The sequence below is a fragment of the Oncorhynchus keta genome, chromosome 6 (genome assembly GCF_023373465.1).
Source record: "Oncorhynchus keta strain PuntledgeMale-10-30-2019 chromosome 6, Oket_V2, whole genome shotgun sequence".
Lineage (NCBI taxonomy): Eukaryota > Metazoa > Chordata > Actinopteri > Salmoniformes > Salmonidae > Oncorhynchus > Oncorhynchus keta.
In genome coordinates, this window is record NC_068426.1 from 38,095,417 (window position 1) to 38,118,490 (window position 23,074).

General features: G+C 41.9%; 1 protein-coding gene across 1 annotated transcript in view; it reads right to left on the reverse strand.

The window, feature by feature from the left end:
- LOC118385498 (tumor necrosis factor receptor superfamily member 10B-like) overlaps positions 1-22,614 on the reverse strand; it is a 39,962-nt gene extending 17,348 nt beyond the window's left edge. Inside the window, exons 1-3 of the mRNA XM_052520077.1 lie at positions 22,368-22,614; positions 4,110-4,281; positions 2,569-2,700 (exon numbers count right to left, since the gene is read on the reverse strand). Coding sequence (XP_052376037.1) covers positions 2,569-2,700; positions 4,110-4,281; positions 22,368-22,400 — 337 coding nt within the window. The 5' untranslated portion in view covers positions 22,401-22,614. The remainder of the gene's footprint in view (positions 1-2,568; positions 2,701-4,109; positions 4,282-22,367) is intronic.
- Positions 22,615-23,074: the final 460 nt, after the last annotated feature.

Sequence of the window (23,074 nt, forward strand, 5' to 3'; positions counted from 1 at the left end):
TCTGGCCTGAATGCCAATGCCAAGCGTCAAGTCTGGAGGAAACCTGGCACCATCCCTACGGTGAAGCATGGTGGTGGCAGCATCATGCTGCGGGGATGTTTTTCTGCTGCAAGGACTGGGAGACTAGTCAGGATCGAGGCAAAGATGAACAGAGCAAAGTACAGAGAGATCCTTGATGATAACCTGCTCCAGAGCGCTCAGGACCTCAGACTGGGGTGACGGTTCAACCTTCCAACAGGACAGCGACCCTAAGCACACAGCCAAAACAACGTAGGAGTGGCTTTGGGACAAGTCTCTGAATGTCCTTGAGTGGCCCAGCCAGAGCCCCGACGTGAACCCGATTGAACATCTCTGAAAATGTTTGAAAATAGCTATGCAGCAACGCTCCCCATCCAACCTGACAGAGCTTGAGGATCTGCAGAGAAGAATGGGAGAAACTCCCCAAATACAGGTATGCCAAGCTTGTCGCGTCATACCCAAGAAAACTCGAGGCCATAATCAGCCAAAGGTGCTTCAACAAAGTAATGGCCTCCCGAGTGGCAAAGTGGTCTAAGGCACTGCATTGCAGTGCTAGCTGTGCCACTAGAGATTCTGGGTTCAAGTCCAGGCTCTGTTGCAGCCGGCCGCAACCGGGAGACCCATGGGGTGGGCGCACAATTGGCCCTGCGTCGTCCGGGTGAGGGTAGGGTTTGGCTGGCTTGGATGTCCCATAGTGCACTAGTGGCTCCTGTGGCGGGCCGGGCACAGTGCACGCTGACACAGTTGCCACGTGCATGGTGTTTCCTCCGACACATACAGTTCATGGGTTAAGTGGGCACTGTGTCAAGAAGCAGTGCAGCTTGGTTGGGTTGTGTTTCGGAGGACGCACGGCTCTCTGCCTCCCCCGAGTCCATACCGGAGTTGCAGCGATGAGACAAGACTGTAACTACCAATAAGAAAAAGGGGGTAAAACTAACGATTTAAAAAACATATATTTAAAAACAAAGTACTGAGTAAAGGGTCTGAATACTTATTGATATTTGTGATATTTCAACAACAAAAAACGTATTAGCAAAAATTTCTACAAACCTGTTTTTTGCTTTGTCATTATGGGGTTTTGTATATAGATGGATGATGGGGAAAAACTATTTAAGGCTGTAACCTAGCAAAATGTGGAAAAAGTCAAGGGGTCTGAATACTTTTCGAAGGCACTATATATCACTAAGTTATTCTTATGCAATTACCTTGCAATATCCTTATCAGGCATTTTGAAAAAGAAACACCAGGTATTTAGGGTATTGTTTTATATGAGTCGGACCAATAAACTAAACCGATAAACTAAACCGATGCCAAGGTCAAAAATAGACTGCGTTACTCAAAAGATCATAGTGCGCTCATAAAATCTTTTAAAACAATGACCCAACAAGAACCATAAAAAACTATTTCACAACATGTGAATGATAAGAAAATGAATTATAAGTAATCCTGCAGAAAGTAACTTTGTAATATAGCTGGCTAAAGAAAAAGACTAACAAGATGATATAGTAGCTGGAGGATACATTTTCTTAGTTTGATTTAAATCAGTCTTTTCTTAGATGCTCTCTCTGTATACGGCGTGAGAGACTATTTGATGAAAGCCTTCTGAAACATCATTTTTTACACCACAACTTAATACAATTGTGCTTTTGAGCGAGAGTTTTAAGACAAAGATTTGTCTGTTTACACAGTGTGGACAGTGTGTATGCACTGATGCACTCGCATAATAATGCTCTTTCTCAACACCTCAGTGACTAGCCACTGGGCACAGACGTCTACTTTTGATTTGCATTTGGCTGAGTTGTCAACTAACGTGAATTCAACATGAAATCGACAGACAAATTCCACGTGATTGGATTTAGGTTCAAAGTTGACTAAATGCCCTTACGTTGATTACTTTTTGCAAATCCAATTAGTTTTCCACACCATCACATTGATTCTTAGCGTTGAAATAACATGGAAACAACGTTGCTTCAACTAGTTTTTTCCCAGTGGGGAAGAACAAAACATGTCAATCTCCTGTAACAGTAGTCGCCATAGTCTCTTTTCTTTGGGTCAGGCTCTTTCATTTGGCACAAAGACACACGGTGTTGGAGACAATACAACACAACCACATCCAACTGCTGTGCAAAGGTAACGCAACCACACACATGACTCTCCTGAGACAGGTAACAAACAATCTGCTTTCAGTGTGTGTGTGAAACAAAACAACAAAGACCCACCCACATATGCCATGTAATACCACTGGATCATATTACCCATACAGGGAGAAAGCCACAATGTATTATTCTGCCCTCTCTGGAACAAAAGTCAAGTTAAACTGTGATGCTCCATGAAAAGACTTCTGGAATGGTTGTCTACCTTGGTTAATAGTTTATGAATTGGCAACAGACAAAAGAGAGGGTCACTCTGCTTGATTGACCAGAAATAGCTAACTTCACGTGAAATGGAGAGTCTCTTCTTACAACGACGCAATCCTTTAAGGACAGCTAAAAGGTAAAACAACAAACAACAGTTACAGGACTACAAATAAAAGTCAGAGGACTCCATTACCCATGCGACAGTGGGTGCAGGGCAGGCAGCGGTTCATCCCGTTGGAGTGTTCTGTGTAGGACAAGCCATGTTCGCAGGGCATGCACGTCCCTTGCTCCATGTCCCGGTCGCACGCCCTCAGCATGAATGTACCTGTCGACCGATAATCCAATCAATTCATAAAAAATGTACACAAATACAAATATACTCTGATATCGCCTTTTTAATTGTTTTATTTAACCTTTAACCAAATTTAGGACACATTTAGCCTGTAGCATTTCTTCGAGTAACACAGAGGGTGGTGTGTTTATGTATGTGTGTGTAGAGATGGTGTGTGTGTTTGCTAACTGCCATGGCATATGTAAACTAAATACTACGGTAGTGGTTTTGTGTCTACTTTCTTGGTTGTAATGTAACATTTGTATTTTTTGTGCTCTGTTCATGCATGCAATGCTTTAGGTACCTTATTATCATGTGTTCAGAGAAAATATACTATCACACCAGAAAGAGAGGGAAAGAGGGAATGAGGGAGCGTGAGAAATATACTATCACACCAGAAAGAGAGGGAAAGAGGGAATGAGGGAGCGTGAGAAATATACAGAGGAAAGCTTGAAAAGGTCATTGGCATTTCTGACTAACTAGCTACAGATAGAGGCAGCGCAGTTAGCGACAAAATGCTATCTTATTGCAGCTAATTTACTAGTGTACATATTTCAACTGTGGGTGTATCTCTACACCTAGGCCTGTCTCTTTCTTTCTCTATCTGTCTGTCTGCCTGTTCTTATCTGACTGACCCAAAAGGTCAAAACAGGTCATCTAATCAGAAAAGTATTCGCTAGCTTGCTAATGCTAGCAATAGTAATAGCTTGTTAGCAGTAGCTTCCTAGCAATAGTAATAGCTTGTTAGCAGTAGCTTCCTAGCAATAGTAATAGCTTGTTAGCGTTTGCTTCCTAGCAATAGTAATAGCTTGTTAGCAGTAGCTTCCTGCAATAGTAATATCTTGTTAGCAGTAGCTTCCTAGCAATAGTAATAGCTTGTTAGCAGTAGCTTCCTAGCAATAGCAAGAATATAATGTCCTTGGCTCATTCCACAGCGCTGGCAGCAGTAAGGCAGTGGTTCGGTTTTAATGGGACTACTTCCACTTTTAAAACAAACCCTACTCCTTGAATGTTTACTACTGGGTTTAGTTCAAAAGCATGGATTGGGTTCCCAGCTGCTAGCTTGGGCATGGGTTCTGCTTTGCTATCCTCACATATTTGGCATTACTCTGACTCTATAAGACCCTGTCCTAAGGCACAGACTCTAATAGGAACCATGTTAAAGAAGCTGGAAACCCAGTCCGAGTTACCTTCTCTCTGGAATGCCTGCTTATAATTTATCATAAGGACAGGTTCTATATTGGGTTCTAGGTTCTGTTCATAAGAGGTGGTTCTAGTTCTGGTTCCGGGCTCAGGTCTTAGAAACTCAGATTCGTCTGGCCTTGACTGATAGCCTGGCAGCGTATAAGACCAACATTCTCACTTGGGTTCTAGATCAGGTTTTGGGACTGGGTTCTCCTTACCAGCCTGGCAGTTGAGACAGCAGAGGCCCTGGTGGAGGTACTGCTGGTTCTCCACACAGTTTTTGTGTTGCAGCGTCCGGTTCCTGTCATCGCCGGACCACTGGGTCGCCACCACGCCATTCAGCTCTGCCCCACAGCACACCAGCCAAGAGCACAGCAGGAACACCACGACCTAGACAGGAGAGGGAGAGAGAAGGGGATTGGGGGAGAAAGAGGTGAATAAGAGATGGAGACAGGGGAGAATTGTATTTATTTATTTAACCTTTAGTTAACCAGGTAAGTCAATTAAGAACACATTCTTATTTACTATGATGGCCTGGAAAGAGGTGATTGCCAGTGCAGCAAGAGAGAGAGAGAAAGTGAGAGAGAAAGTGAGAGAGAGAAAGTGAGAGAGAGAGAAAGAGAGAGAGAACAGGAGGGAGGGAGGGAGGGGTTCACATTGCCAGGTTCACACTCACCCACCCACCCACATTCAGAGAGCGGGAGAAGAGAGGACTGTATATGTTCTCGTAAGAACCCTTGTTTGAACTATCTGATCTGAACATCTGTACAGGAAAGCCAATTAGGAGAGCCAGCCGGAGTTAGAAAACAGAGACAGAACAACATAACATGTGTATGTACACAGTAGGGCTGTCCCTGACAACAGAAAACCGTGGGCGACCGAAGTCTTCTGTTCTTTCAACCAATCAATTTGTCTACATTTTTAAACTTGTATTTTTCCATATATAGACACACCCTATGTGTTTTAATTAAATCAACTATATGCATTGAGCTTATCTAATGCTTTAAGCTACAGTTTGATGAAATAAGACAAATGCCTCAAGACACCGCCAGAAATCTAGATACCTGACCCAACTACTCCTCCCTCTCTTGCTGGCTTTCGCAGATTCTGCCATTACTCTCCTGAAGTTGGCGGTAATAGGCTACACCAGGAGTCGGCAACCTTTCTCATGTGGAATGCCAATTCATCTTACCATTTCTACCGATCTGCGTGTCAGTTATGGTTTTCAAATGCACATTTTCGTGAAAGAGTTTAATTTCATTTAGTATATCTCAAAACCATTGTCATGTGGTTAATCAAAATTCTATCCAAATCTAAATGAAAATGATACAAACCGAAAATGTTACTTCTATTGCCATCTGTGCAAAAATAGCCTACATAAACCCAACAAATAACAACACTGGCGCCTGCAGGTAGAAAATATCCTGATAAAAATAAATATCCTATAAATCACATTGGCTACACATGGCCTGTCTGCAATGAACTTGAAACATTGTCTCAACTATTATATTGGGTACAGCCAAAGCTTGCCTAGCGAACTTGCAACATTGTATAAAATATTCTGGGCCCTCAAGAGTTTTCCACCCAGTGACCTCGGGACAGACACAGCTGTAGGCTATTTGTGCAAGGAATAAGAAGCGGTGCTTGACTTAGGCAGAAGCTCACTGGAGCTGAGTACCGGCACCTCAAATGTTCTACTGCTTGAGCTCCTGCAACTAAATATTAACAGCACCAGCACCCAAAATGAGTACCAGAACCTATTCATGTCCAAGTCAAGCACTGATAAGAAGCAATAAGGTAGGCCTATTTTATGACGATTCCACTGGATCGGGGCATTTTTCCCTTTCACCCCGAGTGGTTATCGAAAGAAAGAGAGCTGGAAAGGTTTTTCAAAAACATTGAGGAGATATTTTAACTCCCAATGAATGTAAAAACAGATATTTTCATGCAGTTTGAGGTGAAGAAAACCTTACTTGGAGAAGCTCCACAAGTCATTAGTGGTGGTGCGTTAAACCAATCCGAAATACTATCAGATCCCCAAATGGGCACAATTATATACTTACATTTGCACGCAGGCTAGGTAGCCTATAGGTCTACTTCTATACATGCACATCCTTACTCAACATTGACAGGAGTCCTCCAAATAAAAGACAATGGCAAAATTGCCAAAACTCATAAATGGAATTACATAAACCAAAACTTGTGTCTCACAAGTGTAGCATAGGTTGTGCCCTCTGCAAAACAACATGGAGGAGCATGGCGATGCGGTACAGAGCTCGATTTGGCCTCTGTATGCCTCTGTATGCCTCTGTATGCCTCTGTCTCCGACCCACATTTTCGGATCAAGCATACAATGGATTAATTTACTGAGATGAGCGCAAATGTGTATATACAGTTGAAGTCGGAAGTTTACATACACCTTAGCCAAATACATTTCAATTCAGTTTTTCACAATTCCTGACATTTAATCCTAGAAGAAATTCCCTGTCTCAGGTCACCACTTTATTTTAAGAATGTGAAATGTCAGAATAATAGTAGTGAGAATGATTTATTTCAGCTTTTATTTCTTTCATCACATTCCCAGTGGGTCAGACATTTAAATACTCTATTAGTATTTGGTAGCATTGCCTTTAAATTGTTTAACTTGGGTCAATCATTTTGGGTAGCCTTCCACAAGCTTCCCACAATAAGTTGGGTGAATTTTGGCCCATTCCTCCTGAAGGAGCTGGTGTAACTGAGTCAGGTTTGTAGGCCTCCTTGCTCGCACACGCTTTTTTTCAGTTCTGCCCACACATTTTCTATGGGATTGAGGTCAGGGCTTTGTGATGGCCACTCCAATACCTTGACTTTGTTGTCCTTAAGCCATTTTGCCATAACTTTGGAAGTATGCTTGGGGTCATTGTCCATTTGGAAGACCCATTTGCGACCAAGCTTTAACTTCCTGACTGATGTCTTGAGATGTTGCTTCAATATATCCACATAATTTTCCAACCCTCATGATGTCATCTATTTTGTGAAGTGCACCAGTCCCTCCTGCAGCAAAGCACCCCCACAACATGATGCTGTCGCCCCCGTGCTCCACAGTTGGGATGGTGTTCTTTGGCTTGCAAGCCTCCCCCTTTTTCCTCCAAACATAACGATGGTCATTATGGCCAAACAGTTCTATTTTTGTTTCATCAGACCAGAGGACATTTCTCAAAAAAGTATGATATTTGTCCCCATGTGCAGTTGCAAACCGTATTCTGGCTTTTTTATGCCGGTTTTTGGAGCAGTGGCTTCTTCCTTGCTGAGCGGCCTTTCAGGTTATGTCGATATAGGACTCGTTTTACTGTGGATATGGATACTTTTGTACCTGTTTCTTCCAGCATCTTCATTGGCTGATTTCTTTTGATTTTCCCATGATGTCAAGCAAATAGGCACTGAGTTTGAAGGTAGGGCTTGAAATACAGCCACAGGTACACCCCCAATTGACTCAAATGATGTCAATTAGCCTATCAGAAGCTTCTAAAGCCATGACATAATTTTTGGGAATTTTCAAGTCAACTTCTGACCCACTGGAATTTTGAAACAGTGAATTATAAGTGGAATAATGTCTGTAAACACTTGCCAAAACTATAGTTTGTTAACAAGTAATGTGTGGAGTGGTTGAAAAATGAGTTTTAATGACTCCAACCTAAGTGTATGTAAACTTCCGAGTTCAACTGTATATTTGTTACAGCTCAATTAAAATAATCTCGGTCGACCAACTGCCTAACGACCAAACAGTCGACCAGTTGAAGAATTGGGGTCAGCCCTAGTATACAGGTTTACACCATGTACTGGTCTTAAATTAAGGTGTGGAGTGCGGAGTGCATGAGTCATTCAGTACAGTCGAAGTAGGATTCTGGCAGTGTTGAACGGCCTGGTGGCATCACTGTTCTGGTGTTCAGAGAAGAAAGACATGAAGGGAGTTAAAAACAGATTGCATTTGTCACAATGTTGCTTCCGTCTCCTTGCACCAATATTTTTCCCCCGCATACTCAAACAGATGAGAGTTCAAAGCTCATCCAAACCATTTCAACCTATTTCAAAATGTTCATATTGGTTAAACCTATTGTCTTGGACGACCATGATCCTCCCTAGTAAAGGAGATAAGATATCTTATAGCTGAAGCACGTTGCTGCCGATAACAGATTGATTCCCATCATCCCAGTAAATCCATTCATGTGCTGGATAATAACCGGGCATGGATGGAGGGACAGAAAAGAATACGGACTTTAGCGTGTCCCCCGGGCACGGGTGTTTGTTCACACACCTTTTCATCGTGTCATTGTGAGAAGGCCCTATTCACGGCCGAACAACACGCTTTAGTCCCTGTACTTCAAATGACCCACATTCTTAAAAGCCGGGCTCTTTGACTGGGCTGACATGCGACACCACCACGAACCGCCTCGGACGTAACGCGAACCTTCCCATGTAAATGAGCGGCCTAGTTTTGGCTCTCTTGTACCCCGCCTTGTCCAACCTCCGACCCCCATACCTCGCACACAGGGCTCAGTTTAATCGAACCCATCAATTTTTACACAATAGCTCTTATTTTTCCCATGGTCAAATTAAATGACAGATATATGGAAGTCACGGAGCACAGATACATGCACAGAATATTGTGGATAGTCAGAATAATCTAATAGTTTGTTTAAAATGTTTACTTTTTAAGAAGAACATTTCCCCTAATAATCCTGTTTACATGGACATGTCTGAAATCAAAAACGTTTGTTAATGCAGAACATCGCCTAATCAAAATAAACACTCTACTACAGTGACCATGTTATTTTTGTGAAGCCTATTTGATTCTATTTCTAAGATGCACACTTTCAGTTTTTCTAAACTCACTTAATTTGCGCATAACAGAGAGACTTGTGCTGCCGGTGTGGCACAGGTGCAGATCAGGTACAGGTGTGGCACAGGAGCAGATCAGGTACAGGTGTGACACAGGTGCAGATCAGGTACAGGTGTGGCACAGGTGCAGATCAAATACACCACTGGAACTCCATTTAAACTGTCCTAATAATTTGAACGATTGTTTCGAAAACCAGGAGTTTTAATCGGCATGAGCTTACTTTGATTTTGACCCTATGCCGACGAAGATAAGCTATGTGAGGTGTTTACATGACTATTTCCATTCTCGGCCTACTGCCATAATCACTTTAATATTGAATTATCAGTGTGCATGTAAACATACAATTTTGGGTACTATAAAAAAAAAATGTATAGTACCAATAGCAGGTAGACTTTCCTCAAAAGGTAGAATTACCGTTTTCTGAATAAGTCTGTGTGTGCACGGGCAGTAGCTGGTAAACGAAGATGCTGGAGAAACATACACTCTTAGAAAAAAAGGGTTCCAAGCTGGTTCTTTGGCTGTCCCCATAGGACAACCCTTTTTGGTTCCATGTTCTACTTGGAGCCAACAAGGGTTCTTCAAAGGGTTCTCCTATGGGGACAGCTAAAGAACCCTTTTAGGTGACACTTTTTTTCCTGTGTGTAGCAACGGTTGCAATGGTATTATAAAAACTCCACTTTGTCTATGACAACCAACAGAAGCTCATCACAACACACCAATTCTTACACGTGTCTCTTGGGGTCAATCTTCTCCGGGTGAACCAGGGCATTCCTGGAACACTAGTGGGTGTTGACCCCTGACTAACAGACTGGAGTTGACTTCTGACTAACAGACTGGAGTTGCTTCTTGTCAGACTAAGGTTGACTCCTGACTGACAGGCTGATGTTGACAACAGAGTTGACTCCTGACTAAGCTCCTGTCGCTCCTCACTTGGTTCTCTGGAAGGTGGTCATGTCTTGTTGTTCACAGGGAGTTTCCTGTCCGGTGCAGCCCTGCTGTGCAGCCATCACTCCTCTTGATGGCTCTCTCCTTCTCCCCCCTTCCACCTCCTCTCCCCGTTCTATCTTTCCACAGACACAGGGAGGCAGAGCGGAGGGGCCGACGACCGGCAGAGCACTCACAATTACACCATTTAGCTTTATCCAAACACAGAGCCTCTTCACACTTACTACACTTTTCCTATAAATACCGTCAACTGCACATATTACTCAAATGTAAACTTGCATACTTGCTAGGCATCGGTCACTACCTCCGGAGTTTGCTTTGGAGCAGGGCACTGCGAACAGAATTGTCTCGTTGAGCCAACACCCCTACAGTATAAATGGTCACAGCAGAGCAATGTTTTTCAAATAGCTAAAATGTTGACATTTTCCTAACATTCAAGACTTGTTTTATTGAGGTTTTACCTGAAATTGCAGTAACAGTCTGTTACATTCTGAAATTGCCACAGTATCTGCCGGCTACACTGAACCACGTAAAACTATGGAAGCCCATCCCCACCAAAAACATGTCAAATGTAGATCATACAAATAGGATATGTTGTAACAATGTATGATGATTTCAGAGGTGGCACCACAGGTCCCAGAGTGGTGGGGTGAATCTCTTTCACCACTCCACTCCACAGACTCTTCTTCATATCTCGCAGTGGGAATAGGGCTATTGTGAGAGAGGAGAGCCAAAGAGAAGGGCGAGAGAGCGAGAGAGATTGCAGGCACAAACAGAGAACGAGCGAGAGGGGGAGAGAGGATTATAACAGCTTGTAAGATTGTATAGAGGGAGTAAAAGAGTTGGGTGCGTGACTGAGGCCGTGTGAAAAAGAAGGCAAGCGAGGGAAATGACAGTGTGCAAGTATGTGTTCATTTTCTGAAATTTGTGAGAGGGAAAGAAGGAAGGAAAAAAATAAGAAAAAAACACAACCAGGGAAGGAGAAAGGAGAGCTTGAGCCATGCATTGGAACCACATCATATAAAAATAAGTAGTGAAACCATGGCGAATCCCACAGACAGTAATCAGGCTTGCTTAGAAGGGTAACCATGGTTATGTGCCCAATCAAAAGCCAGGTGGCCTGTCTATACTGGAAAGAACACACACACACACACACACACACACACACACACACACACACACACACACACACACACACACACACACACACACACACACACACACACACACACACACACACACACACACAGGGCTGCTGAACGGTGACGTCATTTCCCGTCTGGGTGCATTCTTGGGCCTGTGGATCACTAGATTCCGCCATTCAGCAGCCATCCCATCCTCACAGACAAACCTGTTCTTCTCTCAGCAGTTTATAGGCGCCCCACAGAGGGGAAAGTTCACTTTATGGGGAGGAGGAATATCTAACAATGGAATTTTCCCATTGAGCCATGGCCATCAGAGAGTGAGAGTTTCTTTGGGAAAAAGAAGTGATGGAAAAGGACCCAGTTGTCATACTTGAGTAAAAGTAAAGATACCTTAATAGAAAATGCCTTCGGTAAAAGTAAAAGTCACCCAGTAAAGTACTAACTGAGTAAAAGTCTATATTTGGTTTAAATTTTACTTAAGTCTCAAAAGTAAAAGTAAAAATCATGTTAAATTCAGATGCATTATATTAAGCTAACCAGACGAAGCCATTTTCTTATTTTCTTAATTGACGGATAGCCAGAGTTACGCTCCAACATTACTTACAAATGAAGCATGTGTGCTTAGTGAGTCTGCCAGATCAGAGGCAGTAGGGATGATCTGTTGATAAGTGCGGGAATTATTTTTTTATGTTACCTTTATTTAACAAGGCAAGTCAGTTAAGAACACATTCTTATTTTCAATGACGGCCTAGGAACAGCGGGTTAACTGCCTTGTTCAGCGGCAGAACGACAGATGTGTACCTTGTCAGCTCAGGGATACGATCTTGCAACTTCTCGGTTACTAGTCCAACGCTCCAACCACTAGGCTACTTGGACCACTTTCATATCCTGCTTAGCATTCCAAATGTAACGAGTACTTTTGGGTGTCAAGGAAAATGGATGGAGTATTCTCTTTATGAACATGTAGTGAAGTAAAAATGAAAGTAGTCAGAAATATAAATAGAAAAGTAGAGATACCCACAAAAACTAAGTAGTACTTTAAAGTATTTTTAAGTACTTTACACCACTGGAAAACATCTGTATTCTGCACAAAATCACTTCTGTACAAGTACAGTAAGCACTTGGTATGAAACTGAGTAGACAGTAGACTGACACATTGTACAGTACATCAAGTCCTAAATGCACCAACATTACAGCTACAAAGCTATTCTTTCCTACAGGCCACTTTACACACATCTTTTCATATCACACTGGTTACTTCCTTGTAGTTACAGTACCCTGGTATAATGGCTAATAATGCTAAGTGCTGCAGAAGACATTATCCCTCACCATACACTTATCTAAACACTAGACAGCACACATACCAATGACCCCTCCACCACATTCTCTCTCTCTCACACACACACACACACACACACACACACACACACACACACACACACACACACACACACACACACACACACACACACACACACACACACACACACACACACACACACACACACACACACACACACACACACACACACACACACACACACACACACACACACAGACACACACTGACCAGCCACAATGTGGTATATGTTTCGTAAGGAAGAGGACCAGAGTGGCCACCTCAACCTCAGTGTTGAGAGAGAGCCCTCCAAGTCCTAAAGCCACAATCCCTTGCCTCTGGCAGCCCACCAATACTAAATACTCTAGTGTTGTACAGTACAGCAGACATCCTGCCCTGCACATGGCAGACAGAGCGCGAGAGAGAGAGAGAGAGAGAGAGAGAGAGAGAGAGAGAGAGAGAGAGAGAGAGAGAGAGAGAGAGAGAGAGAGAGAGAGAGAGAGAAAATGAATGGACTGTAGCCTATCTGAGCATCATTGAGCCGCACTCTCAACCAGTTCCTGTCACTGCATTCGGGTACTTCCAAATTGCCCTGGCACATTCAACACATGCCACCGTGTACACTGAGATTGTATTTATTGCTGAATGACAGGACCCCCTTTCAGTGGAGCAAGTTATCAATGTGGCATTTACAGGGGTTTAATTGGGTCGTACAGTGAGCCTCGTTATCTCAGGGAGCGCGAGGGAAAGACACACACGTACGCAGACACACACACAAGTGAGCACAGTGTACACACACATGCACTCACAGTAGAATGGCCAAGGGAGAATGTACTTTATTTGATACAGGACAGATGATTTCAATCATCGCCGTATCTGATATAAGGAGCAGCATGCTCTACCTCATTACGCCCCTGGATCCGGAGAGTGGGAGATTTGGGACCCCTGACCCTCCTCCGTATCCCAATCACGCCTTTCCCATTAGCCTATTCTCTCATCTATTATCTGGGAGGGAAATACGTGGGAATACGGAACACCCATCCGCTCAGATTAACTGGACAGGCGGATGGAGGAAACAGGCCCTGTTACGGAGGTTCCGATTAGTCAAGGAACGTATTGCTAAGAGGAAGGTAGCCTGAGATGAAGAGACACAGAAAGTGGAGAGACACTTAAAGGGACACTTCGCATGGAAATGATTGTTTGACAGATGGTTCGAAATCGCAAAAAGTCGATGTCAAATCAAGTCAAATTGTATTGGGTCACATACACGTGTTTAGCAAATGTTATTGTGGGTGTAGCAACATGTTTCTAACAAGTAATTTCTAACAATTTCACAACATATACCCAATACACGCAAATACACGCAAATAAGTAAGTAATGGAATTAAGAATGTATAAATATATGGATGAGCAATGTCAGAGCGGCATAGACTAAGATACCGTAGAATAGAATACAGTAGATACATATGAGATGAGTAATACATAGACTAAGATACCATAGAATAGTATAGGATACAGTATATACATAGACTAAGATACAGTAGAATAGTATAGAATATAGTATATACATATGAGATGAGTAACACATAGACTAAGATACAGTAGAATAGTATAGAATATAGTATATACATATGAGATGAGTAATACATAGACTAAGATACAGTAGAATAGTATAGAATACAGTATATACATATGAGATGAGTAACACATAGACTAAGATACAGTAGAATAGTATAGAATACAGTATATACATATGAGATGAGTAATACATAGACTAAGATACAGTAGAATAATATAGAATACAGTATATACATATGAGATGAGTAATACATAGACTAAGATACCGTAGAATAATATAGAATACAGTATATACATATGAGATGAGTAATGCAAGATACGTAAACCATTTTAAAGTGACTAGGGTTCCATGTATTAAAGTGGCCAGTGATTTCAAGTCTATGTCCAGGGGGGAGAACAAATATTTGATACACTGCCGATTTTGCAGGTTTTCCAACTTACAAAGCATGTAGAGGTCTGTAATTGTTATCATAGGTACACTTCAACTGCGAGAGACGGAATCTAAAACAAAAATCCAGAAAATCACATTGTATGATTTCTCAGTAATTCATTTGCATGGGCGGTAAGCAAATGGAAGTGGGTTGAGGGTGACGGTAGAGGTGTCCTTGACTCGTCTCTCAAAGCACTTCACGTTGACAGAAGTGAGTGCTACGGGGTGATGTCAAGAGGAGTTTGCGTCCCATGCCATATTTTATGTAGATCTAGCTATGTCCTAATAGCAAACGAATAAGAACTGTCTAAATTCCCTAATTTCACTTAGTGTCTATTTTACCCCCATTTATTTAGAGTTGCGATATAGTTGGACAGAAACAGTCCCTTATCCATTGTAAATGTGCCAATAAATAGATGAGGGATGGTGTCTTGTGGGTCAATTGCTTATAATCACTGTATTAGGCCAGTTTTACAACTTCCTGGGGACCTATATTATAAGACTTCACATGACACAACGTTCAACTATTACTCATCCCAGTCACCCCTAAACAAAGTACCTGGCTAAGAACAAAACCCTTCGTGGTTTGTGTCTTGAATTACTGAAAGACCAAAACTAAAACAAAAAACAAGGTATTTGTTGTGGGTTTTTCAGTTTGACTGTTCTTTAGGACACAAACCACATCTTGTTCTTAGTCTGTTCAGACTACAGGTCAACCAATTCATCGGAATGGCCGATTAATTATGGCCGATTTCAAGTTTTCATAACAAATCGGTATTTTTGGGCGCCGATTTGACGATTTTTAAAATTATTTTAATATATATTTTTGTATACCTTTATTTAACTAGGCAAGTCAGTTAAGAACACATTCTTATTTTCAATGACAGCCTAGGAATGGTGGGTTAACTGCCTCGTTCAGGAGCAGAACAACAGATTTTCACCTTGTCGGCTCGGGGGACCCAATCTTGCAGCCTTACAGTTAACTAGTCCAACACAATAACAACCTGCCTCTCTCTCGTTGCACTCCACAAGGAGACTGCCTGTTACGCGAATGCAGTAAGCCAAGGTAAGTTGCTAGGTAGCATTAAACTTATCTTATAAAAAACAATCATAATCACTAGTTAACTACACATGGTTGATGATATTAGTCCTATATTTCCTATAATAACTACAACCTAAAACTTCTTACCTGGGAATATTGAAGACTCATGTTAAAAGGAACCACCAGCTTTCATATGTTCTCGTGTTCTGAGCAAGGAACTGAAACGTTAGCTTTCTTACATAGCACATATTGCACTTTTACATTCTTCTCCAACACTTGGTTTATGCATTATTTAAACCAAATTGAACATGTTTCATTATTTACTTGAGGCTAAATTGATTTTATTGATGTATTATATTAAGTTAAAATAAGTGTTCATTCAGTATTGTTGTAATTGTCATTTTTACAAATATATATTCTTTTAAATCGGCAGATTAATCGGGTATCGGCTTTTTTGGTCTGCCAATAATCGGTATCGGCGTTGAAAAATCATAATCGGTCGACCTCTAGTTCAGACCCTTGCTCTCTTATTTTGTTCTACCTATAAATCCATGGAAACATTAGGTAACCTTCAACACCATTACAAAACACTGCCTTGTAGCCAAATGTACAATACAGTATACCAATTACACGTTTGACTGAGAACACACGTATACCAGCAACATTTCTCATGGCAGTGTATAATTAAGAAATTCATCCATTCATGTTTTGATGACACACCACTCCTTTACTTTAGTTTCTCTCCTCCTTTAAATCTGGAAATTCCTGAATGTGAGTGTATTTAATTGACTCATGTCACTCTGAGTAAGCTCATACTAAACTACTTTGCCATTCAAACCCACATAGATAACCCTGGCAAGATGCTGAAAGTCAACTGGTCTTCTACTTGAGAGATGAATCCTGCTTTTCTTTTAAAGCTGGGAGGAGAAGACATGCTCTGGTCTTTCAGTACTAAACCAGGTGACATTCTGTATGCGTTACGCATACCTCTTCTGTGGTAGGGGTCTGGGGTATGGTACATCACAGCTTCAGTATCATTAAGAACAAGTTACTCATCCACCACAGCTATTCTTCATCAGACACTTAGAAAACAGGGATCCAAAATGGTTCTTTGACTGTCCCCATAGAAGAACCCGTTTTGGTTCCAGATTTAACTCTTTTGGGTTCCATGTAGAACCGTCTGTGGTTCCATGTAGAACCGGGTTCTTCAAAGGGTTCTCCTATGGGGACAGCCAAAGAACCCTTTTGGGTTCTAGATAGCACCTTTTTTCTAAGAGTGTAACAAAGACATATGGGGGGGGTGAAAGTTTGACTTTGTTTTTTGAGAAACAGCACAGACAAATATGGAGCAGTACATAAAGCTACCAAAAAGACACAACAATAACCACAACACAGGCACAGTTGCACACACACACACACACACACACACACACACACACACACACACACACACACACACACACACACACACACACACACACACACACACACACACACACACACACACACACACACACACACACACACACACACACACAAAACATTACACGAAGCCGGCAAAATACAATGACACACATTGAGTTTCCCCAGTCACACGCACAGCGTATCAGTAGGGAGCGTGTGAAACGGTGGGGCCCCCTCCTCCCAGGGAGTACAGGAAGGCCCAGACAATGCAGAGGCTTCATGCCGGGTTCAGCTCCTCTCTCTCTCTCTCTCTTTCCCTCTTTCTCCCTCTCTCTAGTCCTTCTAGTCAAGGCCGGGCCCGAGAGCCACTGGACCGTATCCGCTCCGGCAGTTATTTATACTCAGGGAAGACACACACACACACACACACACACACACACACACACACACACACACACACACACACACACACACACACACACACACACACACACACACACACACACACACACACACACACACACACACACACACACACACACACACTAAGTGTTCTCATGGGGGTAGGGTTCATTGATTACTGTACCATACACATTGTGTTTGTGTGTGCCTGTGTGTGACGCTGGGTGTGTGACGCTGGGTTACAGTGAGTGACATGTTAGGTTAGTTGGATAGTTGGCTTTCACCTCAGTGCGAGGTGTAAACAAAACCTTTGTGACGTTAGTTATGACGAAATTCCTGCTCAAAGCCAAACACTTGTGGTTGGTGACATGACTGACAATGAGACTCTGAGTGACCACAAGAAGTCTGACTCGATGAAGTGTGAGAAAGAAGTGCACTGTAATGTCTAAGAGCTGTGGTAAAGAGACTCAAACAGGTGTTCCATAGAGTTAACTACTCTTTACGGACAAAGAGTTGGACTTTCTGTGCAACTAGCTTCGTGGTAACACCATACTTAGCCAACTCAATTAGACTGAGTTGACCCTTTTTTTGCCTTCATTTTAGAGCAGAGTTATGTTCTTTTTAACTCGTGTAATATCACATTTGCCCGAGTTAGAAAGGAATGACACAGATATAGGTGGGCTGTTGAAAGTGCGGCGTGAGAGAGAGAAAGAGAAGAGTGACTCACTCACAAATCTCTTTAGAGAATCCCGAATCCATTAACTTGTTCCAAAGACAATCACATTAGCTCCTTAACAGGGGTGTCTCCAAGTAAAAAGCTATTTGAAGCCCATGGACACTTTATAGTCTTCTCCATAAACACATCAGAGGAAAAATTCAGACTATGTGTCTGGGCCAACAGATCTACAGGGCCTAAGTGACTATCTCAACGTGTGATTTATGTCTTTGTAAACACTATCCCAACCTATGAACAAAGGTTGGGTCTCATTCAACATCCTCTGAACATTTGAGCATTTTTTGGGGTCTAAGATCGAGGAGGGAAAAATACATAGAGAACTATGGCAGGGTTGCGAGACACCTTTAAACAGAAGTGTGGTCACTATCAATGATAGCATATGCGTTCCCAGTCACGGTTACAGATGTCTGTGTTCAATTCAGACTGGTGATAATTCTGACATCACAAACTGTCTGAGTTTTCTTGGATTCAGCTCTAGTTGAACTAGTAGGCTACTTTACTAGTTCAGTAGATCTATACATTACTAATACAGTCAGAGAGAATGTGTCATTTACACTGTAAAGCACTGTGTTGGTAAATGAATCCCCAAAGAAACAAACCACGTAGTTTCCATTTGACTATGTTATTTATTAATAAATACCTGGTAACTGTACCATGAAATAAAGTACAAGGTTCACTAACTACACTCAGTGGCCAGTTTATTAGGGACACCATCCCGTTCTCGAAAATGGTTCGCTACTCGAGATAGTGAGTCACGTGGCCTTGGCTTGCTATATAAAGCAGGCAGACGGGCATTGAGGCATTCAGTTACTATTAGATTGAATGTTAGAATGGGCAAAACGAGTGACCTAAGCGACTATGAGCGTGGCATGATTGTCGGTGCCAGGCTCGCAGGGTTCCAGTATCTCAGAAATGGCTGGCATCCTGGGTTTTTCACGCATGACAGTGTCTAAGGTTTACTGAGAATGGCGCGACAAACAAAAAACATCCAGTTAGTGGCAGTCCTCTGGGAAAAAAACAGCTCCTTGATGAGAGAGGTAGAGAATGGCAAGACGAATCCCGGTTCCTGTTGCGTCATGCTGATGGCAGAATCAGGATTTGGCGTAAGCAGCATGAGTCCATGGCCCCATCCTGCCTGGTGTCAACGGTACAGGCTGGTGGCGGTGGTGTAATGGTATGGGGGAACATTTTCAGGGCACACGTTAGTTACCTTGATTGAGCAACGTTTCCATGCCCCAAATAATTCAGGTTGTTCTGGAGGCAAAGGGGGTCCGGCCCTGTACTAGATGAGTGTACCTAATAAATTGGCCAGTGTATGTATACTGAGCAACAGGTCATCCATCGGTGGATGACAACTGCATCAAACAAATCGGTCTACTGTAGTAAAGGCAATTTTAGAATATAAGAGCAACTTCAAATACATCAAACACGTCTTGGCATGTACATTCCTCTCTCTCTCTCTCTCTCTCTCTCTCTCTCTCTCTCTCTCTCTCTCTCTCTCTCTCTCTCTCTCTCTCTCTCTCTCTCTCTCTCTCTGTGTGTGTCTACAGGAGCTACAGTACACAGGAAGCTGAGTCATACATAAGGTGTGGGCAACAGGTGTATTTCCTGATAAATCTTGATGAACACATGACGTCAATCTAACATTTACAACAGATAAACAAGTCTTTGTCAAAGGCTATTAAGTGGCTGAGATCTTTGACGGCCTGGAACCCGTGGTTGAGTCATTAAAGGAACATGTCACCTTCACTACTCCTTATCAACAACTTTGAATTAGGAATTTTGAGTAACATAGAATGAATTTCAAAGTACGGAGAATGTCTCTTCAATGGCGTAAATATTAAAGCATCACTTCCTTTGTTCTGGTCCTCGGTGAAATAAATTATAGTGTGAAATTACATTTGACACCGTCACAGCTGTTCCCCACATGCTTCCTCTTACTTTCTGAGGTTTGATATGAACTCTAATTGACAACAGAACAGAGAGACGTGTGAGTGAATGTTGACACCTGCCTTCTTATTACAATGCTTGCACTGGGGTTGCATTGTAATGTAGGCTGTAGTCTGCATGTGACTTCTCTACTTTATCCATGCAGGTGCTTGCAGTGGAATGTAAGAGGTGCCAGCCTGGTACCATTCTATTTCACTATACCAGAGATAGTATGCAAAAATACAATCCTAAAATGCTTTTGTGTTACCTTCAGAAACACAACCAAATGATTATTTTTGCCACAGTATATATGACATTTATTACACTCTTAGAATTTTCGCAGTCAGAATGACTGCTCATTAGCTTGAAGGGGGGGTCCCTCTAGGCCCAGCAGTTCTCGTGTTAAAGAGACATACTCTAAAATGCGGTTCTAGTGTTAAAGAGACATATTCTAAAATGTGGTTCTAGTGTTAAAGAGACATATTCTAATATGTGGTTCTAGTGTTAAAGAGACATATTCTAAAATGCGGTTCTAGTGTTAAAGAGACATATTCTAAAATGCGGTTCTAGAGAATAGGCCTATGTTTTCCACGTGACCAATATCTACCGTGAAGTAGCAGAAACAATCACTCTGTTGACCAATAACCTAAGCAACACTTTTAACTTGTTCTTCTACTAATATAGAAGTAGTTGGTAGGCCTATAACTCCTTGATGCTTGTCTTCTTTTGTTGTTGACCTCAGAGATTTCCTATGTGAACCCACACCCAGATAACATCTCGTGTAAAAGAGTGCGGGCTGGGCACGACTAGATTGATGCCACTCATCACCCGTAAATCGGTATTTACTAAAGGGACATGCCACATACACTGCAGTCATTTGCAATGGAGATTAGTTAGGGGTTTTGAAAGTCCTCCGCCATAGTCCCCTAGCAACAAGCACTGACTGGTGAGAAGACTCCAGAAGTTTCTGTAGTTTACAGGAAAGATAAACAATGACACGCCACACCAGAAAGCAAAGTCATTTTGTACAATAGCAGCAATGCATGACTTCAAACTTGGATCTGGTGATTAGGCTATTCTTCCAAAAAACCTTGTAGAAATGAAAAGTGATGTCCTTTTGTGTGGACAATAACCATAAAATGACAATAAAATCTGTTTGAATGGTATGGTATTTCCATGAACATTACACACAAATGGGTTGATATTCCATATCGTCACACATTTAACAACAATCCCAACGGATTGATGTCTATGAATTTCTCATATTTAGTGTCAAACCCAAATGGTCTTTTATCCAAAGTGTTTCAGGTTTTACTGAGGCCATATTTATAGTGTCAGGCTTTGGCACTGCACGGCTGGAAAATACAACAGCACAGCACTGAATGGCCCTTTCTGTGTGGAATAAACATTACACTGGCAGGACTTACTACAACTCTAAATTAAATATATAGGCATGTGTTTGTGTGTGTGTGTGTGTGTGTGTGTGTGTGTGTGTGTGTGTGTGTGTGTGTGTGTGTGTGTGTGTGTGTGTGTGTGTGTGTGTGTGTGCGCGCGCTTCTGTCTGTCTGTGTGCATGTGTGACCTAGGAATCTAGGACAGTTCAAAATTCATTTTCCACAATGTATTCATGAATATTGAAGCTGTGGTATTTTGCAGACCACATTTCTCTGCATACCAAGGGCTCTGTATACTTTGAGACTTCTAACAGAGAGGTGCTAAACCATGTTTTGATCGACATGGTGGCTTACATTGAAAGGTAGGCTTCGGCTATACTGTAGTGAGCTGTGTAAGTCGTAAGTAGGCGTACCCCCAGTGACATCAAGGTAATAACTAGCCGATACATTAATATAAAACATATAATATACAATCATATAATTCAATCATGACAGCCATTTAGCCAATGTTTCAAACTGTTATAAGACACCAATTTAGAAGATGCCAACAGGGTCTGGTTTGTTTGACCCAATGTCCAAGACAGTGCTGATGCCTGGGGGCTGAATTAATAGCGTGGGATCATGTTCAGCACCAGATGGTGACTGTTGTCAATGGGGGAAGGGTTCGACATTATACACATGTACAGTAGAGTAGCCTACAGTATAAACTTCCAATACCGTGTCCCAGTAAACAAACACACACCACTTTAAATGCGCAGCAGTTATCACACCATGGTGTTCAACTCCACGTGGGCTACAACTTGAGACACTTCCCGAAAGTTATAGTTTAACCAATAAGTCTTGAGAAATGTTATCTAATGGATGGCTGAGATTGCAGTAGCCTATTGCTTCTCTTGATCAGCAGGCGCAGCGGCTGCCTGAGCGTGGCCCTTTGCCCGAGACCAAGTTATACACTTCGGGTAAACTTAAATCTTCGTTTGTAACAGGTTATATCAATGATCTAATCTCCATAGCATCCACTGGCTACTATTTCAGCCGGAGTAAAAAATAAATAAAAAAGACTTTGTATCGTTCATACTTCAACTAATCACTTTCAGTTCAACCAGTGGTCTTGACAGGCTTATAGGCTGCAATTATCGGCGACACACATATCGAATAAAGTGATTACACGTCTCACACATTTCGGTGTTATCAAAACATAATAGAACAACATAGTTTACTATGTGGCACTGTACAATATTTTATTTTCTTACCGAACTTTTGATGAACGTCAGATTGAAGTTCATCTTGGAACCCCCGAACTCAAGCGACTATCATCCGAAATTCAACCTCGTTATGAAATCTAAAACTTCCTCTAAAACACGACTACTTACAAAATAAAAACATTGTAAATAAAAAATCCGCTATTAAAACATCCGGTTGTTTCCATGCATTTAGTTATATATTTTTTTTTAAGATACTGAAGAGGTGTCAGCCTTGAGCACTCTCACTTGGGACAGTCCCACGACCAATGGCATACTTCTTTCAAAGACAGTCCTCTATACTCATTGACGTCATGCCCATACACCAATCACTTAACTTCATTTGGAGTGGAAAAAAAACAAGAATGTCACTCCCAATAGTTAACTTAGAAGTAGGTTGACATCAATAAATATAATATTTTATGCATGTTGGAGTATTTTTTTTACATCTTTACATTTGAGTCATTTGCAGACGCTCCGATCCAGAACAATTTACAGGTGCAATAATGGTTAAGTGCCTGGCTCAAGGGCACATCAACAGATTTTCCCCCAAGTCGGGCTCAGGGATTCAAACCGGCTAACTTTTAATTACTTTCCCAACACTCTTAACCACGAGGGTACCTGCCATGTACTTAATTCATTCCAACATTTTGTGTTAAATATATTGCGGATCACAATGTTTGGCGATAATATCAAGTGTACTACATCTGAACCTTCTG